The 11,018-nt window shown below is 36.1% G+C and overlaps 1 protein-coding gene across 1 annotated transcript in view; it reads right to left on the minus strand.

Moving 5' to 3' along the window:
* Positions 1–1,229: 1,229 nt before the first annotated feature.
* NFATC2 (nuclear factor of activated T cells 2) overlaps positions 1,230–11,018 on the minus strand; it is a 188,211-nt gene continuing 178,422 nt past the window's right edge. The window contains exon 10 of the mRNA XM_051976607.1: positions 1,230–2,683. Coding sequence (XP_051832567.1) covers positions 2,640–2,683 — 44 coding nt within the window. The 3' untranslated portion in view covers positions 1,230–2,639. The remainder of the gene's footprint in view (positions 2,684–11,018) is intronic.

An 11,018-nucleotide genomic window follows, 5' to 3' on the forward strand; every position in this document is an offset into this window, starting at 1 on the left:
GATGACTAGAGGTAGTCCAGGATGCAGTGGGAGAGGAAGGCAAGAGCTCTTCAGCTGAAAGAACTTCAGAAAAAACTAGAGGTCATGACCGACCTTGAAAGCCCTGAATAAAAAACACTTGCCTACACACCAAAGTGTGGGGGCAAATTTCCATAATTATGTTTGCCTAACTCTGCACTCTGTTATATACCCATTACTGAATTATTATAGATTGGACTCACACCTGGCTTTTGTCAGCCTCTCCTTGACTTCTGGGATTCCCAATTGACTCTGCTTCACCTTCAGATCTGGCTTCTGACTGTGGCTTGCTTGATTCTTGTTCACTTACAAGCCAGAGGACCAAGATAGAGTCTCAGGAGTATCTGCATGCAAAAGGAATTTTTAAAAATGTGGGGAAATTAATAAATATTTATAAAGATCCTACTGTGTCAGGCCCTGTGCTAAATGCTTTACTGATATTATCTCATTTTATCCTCACAACAACCCTGAAAAGTGGGTGTTGTTATTTTTTTCATTTTAGAATTGAGGAAATAAAGCAAACATTGGTTAAGTGACTTTCAAACAGAGATAACAGCATCTGGAGTTGAATTTTTAATTAAAATGTTCCTGGTTCAAATCTGGCCTCAGACATTTACTTACTGTGTGGCCTTTTTAATATTATAAAGATACTAAGAACAAAAGTTTGACAGCCACTCTACTTTTTTTTAAAAAGATACTTTTAAATTGATTTTTTTTTTGTTTATTACATCTTAATAGTATCCCATGTATTCTTTCTCCTCCTTGAAAGTCATCACATATACGTCAAATAGTAATTTTTAGATCAGGCAACTAGGGGGCATAACAAATGAAGTGTCTGGTCTGCAGTCCAGAAGACTCCTCTTCCTGAGTTCAAATCTGGTCTCAGACACTTACAAGCTGAGTGACCCTGGACAAGTCACTTAACTCTGCTTGCTTCAGTTTTCTCATTTATAAAAATGAGCTGGAGAAGGAAATGACAGACCACTCCAGTACCCTTGTCAAGAAAACGCCAAACAGAGTCATGAACAATCAGACACAATGAAAATGACTGAATGACAAAAAGGATTCCAGATAAATATTCATACCACCAAGCTGCTTCCAAGATTTTGCTGTCCCAAAACTTGGCAAACTTTGGCTGAAAGGTGATGGTGGCTATTTGCTCAACTATTAGGAATAATGGAGTATGAATGGATGGTGTTCTTGATTGGATGTACTAAACCTGAGCATGCCTCAGTTTACAAAAAAGTCACTGAATAAAAATCTTAACATAAAACCAATTAGGTTTGGTTTATAATGTTTATTGAATTAAATAAAGGTCTCCTATAAACCACTGGGCTCACCAAGTATGTTTAAAATAGATTTTAATTTACAGAAATTCAATACATACACAAATTGTCTGAAACACATCTGTTTTATAAAGAGAGGGCTGTCTGTGCTTTGAGACTCAAGAAAGGCTTTCCCAGATTTACACAAACTGATGTTGAAAGAAACAAGCAGAATCAGGAATACATTGTACACAGTAACAGCAAGATTGTGGAATGATCAACTATGATAGACTCAATTCTTCTGAGTGGTTCAGTGATCCAAGGCAATCCCAATAAACTTTAGATAGAAAATGCCATTCTTAGAGAGAAAAATGAAGAATGCTACGTTCACTTTTTTTTCTTTTTCTTCTGATTTGTTTTTCTCTTGCAGTTTTCTCTTTTGTTCAGACTTTTCTCTCCCAACATGATTCACAAGAAATATGTAAAAAAAAAATTACTTGTGCAACCAACATTAATATATATATATATATATATGCTTTCTTTTTGCTTAATACAGGCCCAATGGGCTCAGCCTCTTTTGTTTGGTAGTTTGAGGTTCTCTAGTGAATATAACTTGAAAATTTTATGACTAATTTGTGTTACCTTGGTCAAACCTCTTAATGAATTCAAGTCTTTATCTTCATTTATTGAATTATGGGGAAAGGAGTGGTACATTGGAAAAAGCACAAATTTGGGAGTCAAAGGAATCACCCAATATTTAGTTACATATGTGATCTTGGGCAAGTCACTTAACTTCCCTGGGCCTCAGGTTTCCCACGTGTAGAATGAGAGAATTGGACTAGATGGTCTCTGAGGTCTCTTCCAGTTCTAAATGTATGATGTAATGGTAAGGTTAAACTAAACCCTTGTTTATTTGACATTCAGTGTTCTAAGGTCCCTCCAACTCTGACATTTTGTGTTCTGAAGGTCCCTTCTCGTTCTTGCATTCTACTTTCTTTGTATGGCATTGTGACTAGAATTCAGAAGACCTGGGCTCAATCCCACCTCAAATACTTACTTGTTGAATGTCCATGGAAAATTCATTTAACCTTTTAAATTCTCAATTTCTCTACCTGTAGAATGGGAATACTGATTATTACATTATGTATACAGGGTTATTGTGAACAAAATATTTAGCCAATTTTAAAATGCTACACCAATGTGAGATAGTGCTTCCAAAGATTCCTTCCAGCTTTAGCAGATTCTTTCTGTTCTAGTGTTCTCTGTTCTAAAGTCCCTTCCAACTCTCACATTGTAAGTTTAAGGTCTCTTCTTTCTTTGGCATGTTGTTTTATGTTCTAAGATTCCTTCAAGCTCTCACATTCTGTGATTCCATGGATCCATAAATCTCATTTTCTTTTCTGGAGAAATAAGAGAATCAAGTAGTCAAAAGTTTTAATAAACTAAGTTGATTCATTATTTTCTTTCTTAAGAGCATGAGGGAGAAAGAGAGAAAGCAGTCACTTGTTCAATTTTACTTTTCTGCCAAAGACAGAGAATAAACTATTTTTTTTTCTTAGAAACAACAGGAACAACAAATTAGTGACCCTGATCTAAACTCATTACTGTCTACCACTCTTTTTGCCTAAGGCAGTAAGTGTCAGTCACTAGAGTGAAAATTTATACAGGGCACATAACACTTACTAAATTCTGAGAACTTTGGGTTGGTAATGTCCCACAAGCTCAGGGGTCATCATGAAGGAGAGATTCTTTTCACTTTTCCTCCACCCCAAACTCATCAATTCATATGTATCTCTCAAAACCTAGTTTAAATACTATTTCCTCCATGGAATCTTTTTTGATCCACCCTACCCCCACAACACACACACACACACACACACACACACACACACACACAACCTAAACAGAAAATGGTGTCTCCCTTTTAAAAAGTTCCATATCTCATCCATAACACCTTTACATTTGTCTTATATTATGTGATATACATATATGTTATATATACATCCGTATACTGACATACACATATACCTATACATGTGTGTTTTACATATACATTTATAAGTATATATGTTTGTGGATATACATATTATATACACATACACATATGCGCTTTTTTTCTTTTGAATTTTGATCTTACTCCTCTATAGGTTGTAAGCTCTCTGAGGTATCATATTCAGCTCCGTATTCCCCAAAGTAACGTCCAGCAAATAATTGTTCAGTAAATAACTGTAGCATCAATGAAGACATTCAGTGCGTAGGGAGACCATGGCAGGACTAGAATGGAAGGGTACAGAAAATGAGATGGAGACATGCTGAAAGCAGCTTCTTTCTGCTTCACAGTTTCTCCCCAGTTCGTCCTGGCTATGTTACTGGGCACCGTCTGCCCCCTAAGAAGCCAGTTCTGTGTCTTGCCATCAACCTCAGACTGGTGGTGTGTCACTGAGGTTGGCCGCAGAAATGACAGAATGCTCTGAGGTTTCTTGAAGAGGGCCAGACTTAGCTCTTTTCCCCAACCACACACTCTTTTGTTCCTTTTCTGTGGACAGGCCTGGTACTTGAGCCCTACTCATTTGGGTGGGAAGGGACTTAGTCATGAAAGATGCCATGCTTGTGACCTAGATACAGCTACTTGGGTGCTCCCCAAGAGTAACTGGACCAGACCCCCAGAATGAATCCACGTCATTCCCAAGGCTCTCAGGCACTCATTTCCTCTCTGACAGTAGACTAAAGGGACAAGTCTAGTAGTCATCACTTTGGAGACTATAGTTGTGGCAATGGCTTAAAGGTGACTGCTGAATCAAATAAAGGTATTTTTCAGGATAGAGAAGGCTAAGTTTATTGAAAAACCATGGGAGGGGGGATTGAAGATGTTAAAAAAGAGAATGAAGTCCTCCACAAATTAAGAAGGGATTCATACCTTTGAAAAAGACAATCTAACATGGTGGATTTAGGGACATTGAGATGGCAAAGTGGGTAGAGTGCTGGGCTTACAATTAGTAAGATATATCTTCTTTAGTTCAAATCTAACCTCAGACACTTAATAGCCATGTGAGCCTGAGTAAGTTACTTAACTCTGTGTCAGTTTTCTCAGTTTCAATTTATAATTTCTACTGTTTACAATTTCTATTGTAAAATGAATCTTTACCAAGAAAACTCCAAATAGGATCATGAAGAGTTGGACATTACTGAAAAACAACTGAACAGCACCAGACTAACAAAGAAGATTCATTTCAGCCTCACTAACTTTGTGCCCCTGGGCAAATAATTTTAGCTCAGTGGGTCTCAGTTCTTCATCTGTAACATGAAGAAGTTGTACCATGTATCATCTGAAACATCATGAAAAAGATCCCTTCTAGCTCTAAATTAATAACTCCTTGTAGTAACACATCATCTGAAAAAGAAGCAAGAAATGAGAGTTCAGGTGTAGAAACAAAAGATTCAACAACATCCATTTATTAAGCCCTTACTAGGTTTAAAGTCCTGGGATAGGTGCTAAATTTACCAAGGAGAAAACTGAAGAAAAAAAGTTCAGAAAACTGAAACCATTACTGTCCTCATGAATCTTACATTTTAATAGATAGACTAGCATATCTACACAAAAAAAGTATGTTCAAAGGTAGTGGAGATATGGCAAAGAAGAAATCCCAACAAAGTACTCTAGGAAAGTTGAAAAAAAATGAGAAAGTGAGATCAATTTCACCTGTTAGTATTGAATAGAAGATGAGTGAATTCAAAAGTTTGAGTTAAATATCCTTTATCTTTTTTAAAGATGGGAGTTATACCTTGAGAGCTGTGTAGAGTGATTGGAAAAGATAAAACTGAGTGCCAGATAAGAGAAGGTCTAGAATCATTCCCTCATTTATTGGATGGGGAATCAGTAAGATGGCAATTGGATTGTAAGCTTCTTGAAGGTAGGACCATGCCTCTTATTCTTCACCTTGCCACTTATCACGATGTAAATATTGGCTGAGGTCTCTTCAGATAAGATGAACTTCATGAACTAACTTGATAGTGTAAGTACTGGGCTTTAATGATTCTGAAGTCCAGGCTTCATTCTTATTAAGGAAAACGTAACTGATTTCACTCCCAATAGCAGTTTTATTCTTGTTTTATGTTGTATAATATTTTCTCTGGGCTTGGCAAGGGAGGAAGAGATAACCTCTTGCATTATCAGTAGTTATTATTATTATAATACAAGTTCTTTATAAATATTATATAATTTGATCCTCACAACAATCCTAAGAGGAAGGTGCTATTATTAATAACCCTATTTTATAGATGGAAAAAACTGAGGCTGAGAGAGGTTACATGATTTGTCCAAAGTCACACATCTAGTAAGTGTTTGAAAACAGATTTGAACTCAGGTTTTCCTGACTTCAAGTACAAAACTCTATCCAATATATCACTATAATAGCTGACATTTATATAATACTTTAAGATTTTCAAAATATTTTACATATTAAACTCAGTTCATCCTTGCAACAATGCTATGAGTAGAACCATAAATAATTTTTTTCTTCTGTTTACAGGAGTGGAAATCAAGTTTCAGGAAAGTTAACTAAACTACCCATGGTTCATATAGTCAAGTAAGTACTGGAGTCAGGCTATGAATCCATAATAAAAGTTAAATGATAGTAGGGATGAAGTAGCTAAACACTTGTGTTCTCTTTTCACTTCCAAACCCAATTTTAGTTGAGTCAAATGGTCACTTTCTTATAATTGGGAAACTTTGATTTGATAGTCAAGTGTTACTACTCTGTCAATGGTAGACATTGGTCTAGACATTAAAATGGTAGTTTAATTTGACATTCTACATAGCTATCTAAACACTGAATATCCCATTGGTTCCTCAATCCATTTATTCATCTGTCAATGATGCTACAATTGGACACCCTCAGGGAGAAGTCTTTGGAACAAATTTTCATATTAAATATTTGAATTACTAAATAAATTATGAATTACAAAATTAGAAGAAAAGACTTCCAATATATGTGTTTCTATGTTTCAAAAATATAGATGAATGGATGCCAAATAGAAGAACTTGACATTGGAAAGAACATAAGGAAGAATTACTCACTTGGAAAAATTGTCGTCATTTTCTCAAGTTTATCAAAAAGAAAACAACCTAATGACTCTTCCCCACATATTGGAAAAGAAAAAAACTTGTTTTTCACCACTTCTTCTGCATTTATTTTTTTTTACAAGGCCTGTAATTATTTATTTCTTTATTTTTACTAGACTTGAGGTCATCAGTGTGGGGCACTTCCAAGAAGAAAACTCTATTTGCCATTGTAGATTAACACCTGCTCTACGATTTATACTTAGATAATTATCTAGGGCACTGAGAAGTCAAATGACTGGTCAGGGTCATAATGCGCCAAAAAGAGGAATTAAACCTAGATCTCCCCAAATCTACATCATGCTCTTTTCTACTACATCATACTATGACCTTCACTATTCCTTACTATTTGTCATGTTGTATTAGAGTTATTTATCAAATCTTCCTTCTACACTGTAACCTTCATGAGAGCAGGACCTGTGCTTTATTTAATCTTTGCAATTTTGTCAGGACTCAGAACTGAGCTCTTTACTCATTTAACTGAATGAATATATCAATGCAGAAACTTCTGGATCACTATGTCTTAACTGGGTGATCATGACACCTGATGCAGATAGAGAAATACAAGCAAGACCTATCTACCTATGTCAGATATAGCTTTTTGAAATGTATATTTTGGTTTCCAGAGTTTGGGCTATCTGTTCTGCCAGGAGGTCCTAGAATCACAGCCTGAAATGTCGAGCTCTCTACGGAAGAAGACAACCAGGATATAGTGAGTGAGCTAATTTATCGGCAACATATGAATGTTAAACTAGAACATGGATTAACAGTAGGCACAGCTGGGGGAAAAGACCAGATGGAAAGAAGGCAGAGCCAAAATGTAATCATTATTGGTAGGATTAAACTCACACAATATAAGGTAGCTAAGGCTTATTCTATTTCAGCACAGATTCCTCACTTTGCTGAACAGAAAGCTGAACGAAGACATCTGAATCTCTTTTCACAGCTTTTGGCTTATAAATGGCATCTGGAAAATCCACTCCCTGTGTACCTGTCTCTGGAGAGCAGTGTAGTAATTGAAGAGTGTGTTTTATAGGAAAGAGGACCAAGATTGATACAAAAGTGCAAAAAGGCAAATGACAACCAGGTTGCTTCTAGCTTCCTCTGGAGAAATGGCCCATGGACAATGTGGGCCTTCAAAGAAGGAGGACTGGTTCGTTGGAGGACTTAAAGACCTTGTGATAAAACACTAGATTTGAAATCGGGGGGGGGGGGGGAGGGAAGCTCTATTTTATAGGTTAGTAAGTCTTCTTTCTATTATTTCTCTAGTAAAGTCTTTCTCTGTGGCATTCATTTATGTCTCTGAAATTTGCAAATATGTATGTTAAAATGATACAATTTAGCCACATTTTGCTATATGTTCAACAAACTTTATTAAGCCTCCTACTATGTCTCAATCATTGTGCTGGTTCTTGGGTTACAAAGACAAAAGTAAAATTATCCCTGCCCTCAAGGAGCTTACATTCCATTGAGACGATTCAACATATACACAATTAAGCATAAGCAAAGTAAAAGATGAGAAAGACACAGAGAAAGACAGAGAGTTAGAGACAGAGAGAGACAGAGAGACAGACAGAGACACAAATACAGACATAGACGGGGAGGTGGGGAGGAGAAGAGATGACAAAAAAGGGTGAGGTAGGAGATGGGAGAGAAAAGAGAGAAGGGGTGGAAGAAAAGGAAAATAATGAGGGTATAGAGGGACATGAAAGGTTTTGTGTAAGAGGTGGCACATGGGCTATGCTTTGTAAGAAGCTAGAGATCCTATAAGGTGAAGACAAGCAGACATATGGAAGACACAGGTAGGCTATGTCCACAAAAAAACGGAAGCAAGAATCAGAATTCCTTACATAGGGAACAGCTAGTTGGACAATTTAAATGGAATGGAGATGACATTAACCATTTATGAAGTATATAATAGGAATTATATTTTTCTTGATGTTTTTTATCCTAATGTGATTTCTAACAATGTTTAGAATAAAAGTTTTGAACCTTAATCCAGTGCCCTCAATTTACAGATGAGGACACTGGCACCCAAATTGCAGAACTGACTTCCCATAAAGTCATGTGGGAGTTTCTGGTAGAGCCAGGACTAGAATTCAGCATGCCTGACTCATAGCTCTTATACAACACCACTGCCCTCAAAGTCACTGCAGACTTCTGTTGTTCTCATTATTGAAACCTGCCCAACAGACAAGTTTAACCATTGGCCTTCAGGCTTAAGTACTTGGTCACTGCTGTGAAACTTCTTCATATATAACTTGTGAAATACATTCAGTTTGTCTTACCCATCTTACATTCCTAATAACAGAGTTAGCTTTGAATTCTGATATCTTAAAGAACAATATTTGAGTAGCTGGCCCATGTTTTAGTTTTAACTCTGTGTCCTCCAGCTCCTTAATCTTATGCTGTTCTTTGTATCCCTATTCTGATTTCCCTTTTTTTCTTTTCAGGCTTGATCTTGTGGGTAGCCATTTCAATCATATCCTTAAATTATTTGCCTTTCTTGATGTTCTGTCATCCTGCCCTGCTAATGCTCAACTCAGTATGATCCTTGACATCTGGGTTGTTGTTGCTGTTGTGTTTTTCTTTATTTAAATCCAGTGAACAGTGCTGGAGGGAGCCATACTGATTGGGTCTACTACAAATTCATACTGTCTGGCCTCAGTTGGTCTTTCAATGATATACAGTGGTCTTCTCTTCACCTCCAATTTCCTATCACTTCTCCCATGGTGATTTTGCAAATTCTCTCCCTCCTCAGGCCCTCAGCTTAACATTCACTCCACACACACATACACACACACACACACACACACACACACACACACACTCTTCAACCAATTTCTACTTTACTGAAGGGACTGAAACCCCCTATTCCAAGCTCCCTCATCTTTCACCCACATCTCAAACTTCTTGTTTTTTGTCCCATCTTTTCTTTCGTGCTTTTTCTTCCTTTCTTTCTCAAAAAATAAAGGGAGAGGGGTGAGTATATTTTTTTTGTCAAAGTTTATCCATAAATCTTGACCTAGTACCCTCTAAATTTCTCCATTTATTACATTCATTATCCATTCTCCACTCCTGTTTTTCTCCTTCTTTAATGACTCCTCTTTTTCCTAGAAACAGACTTGGGTCTCTGCTAACTTCAAATGAATCTTTTCCTTGATTTTATTTCCCTTTCAAGTTACCATCCTGGTCTTCTCTCCTTGGCAAGCACCTAGAATGAATAGGCTGTATATCTTGTTTCCTCACCATATATTCATATTCCAGTCTCTTGTAAGATGATTTCTGTTACTACCACTCTATATTGATCCTTAACAGACTGAAGATGCTTAGCAGGTATTTGTTGAATTGTTGGATCATTGAAGAGCTTTGGACTAAAGAAGCATTGTGAATGAGGTAGAATGAGTTAAAGACAATGGACTTTCTCTAGAAGCTGTCCCTCTCCGTCACTGAACAAATAACATTTTCTAGATATAGACAGTGAATTCCATAAAGGAGGAAAATATGAAGACAGAAGTTGGGCTAAATTACATTTGAACAGAGGTTTCTACACCATGTTATACAGTCAAAGAACAAAGCTATAGCAATTTATTTTTCAATTATCAACTCTATTCAGATGATTCCCAAATCTATATGCCCAATCTTCAACATCCCTCTTCTAACCCCCAAGAATGGTCTACTGAACATCTTCATTTTACTGTTATTAGTTCTCTTGCTTCTTAAATGACTCATTCTATTTCATCCCAAACCCAGCCTTCCTTCTAACTTCTCTAATTGCAGAGAGCATTTAATAGTCAATCCAAGTGCAAAAGCTTGGAATCATTCTGACTCTTTCTTCTCTCTTAACATTCCATATCCAATCAATTGTAGGTTTTCCATCACAATACCTTTCTCATATATGATGAAAGCCTAGTGTGTAGGAAAAAGACTGAGGCAAAATATTTATATCTGAGAATCATCTGCTTGGAGATAATAAATTGACTCCCCCAAAATGATTGAATTCCCCCAAAATATTAGTTGACAGATTGTTAGCAAGAAAGGAGAAATTTATTCTTTAGCTGATACTAAAGTACTAATGATAATTTGTATTTGATCAGAATTTTGTTCTTTACTGCAACTTTATATGTACTATAACATCACTGAATATATTGATATTTAGATATTCACTCTTCACTACTTCAGACAAATTTTCCCATAATCCTCTGAATTTTTATATTTATCTTTTTTTACAGAATAATAATACTCCATTATATGAACATAGCACAGTTTTCTTATATGTTTTTCCTGATATTTTTATTTCTAGAATTTCATGATCACAAATGACAATGACCTGAATATTTTTACGCATATGCATTATTTCTTATTCTTAACCTGGGGAGAAAAGTAAGCATAATCTCTGGATTAAAATATGAATAATTTCCTGTATTTTCTTGCTTAACTTCAAGTTGTTTTTCAGAATGATTGAACCAACCACAGTGAATCCATATGTGTCTATCTTGCCCTGATCCCTGCAACAATGAGTTTTCCCATTTTTGATAATTTGATGAGTATAGAGTGATACTTGTTCATATTTACATTTCTTTTTGAGCAGAATAACTCTTTTTAAATTTAGTACT

This window comes from Antechinus flavipes, chromosome 2 (genome assembly GCF_016432865.1).
Source record: "Antechinus flavipes isolate AdamAnt ecotype Samford, QLD, Australia chromosome 2, AdamAnt_v2, whole genome shotgun sequence".
Lineage (NCBI taxonomy): Eukaryota > Metazoa > Chordata > Mammalia > Dasyuromorphia > Dasyuridae > Antechinus > Antechinus flavipes.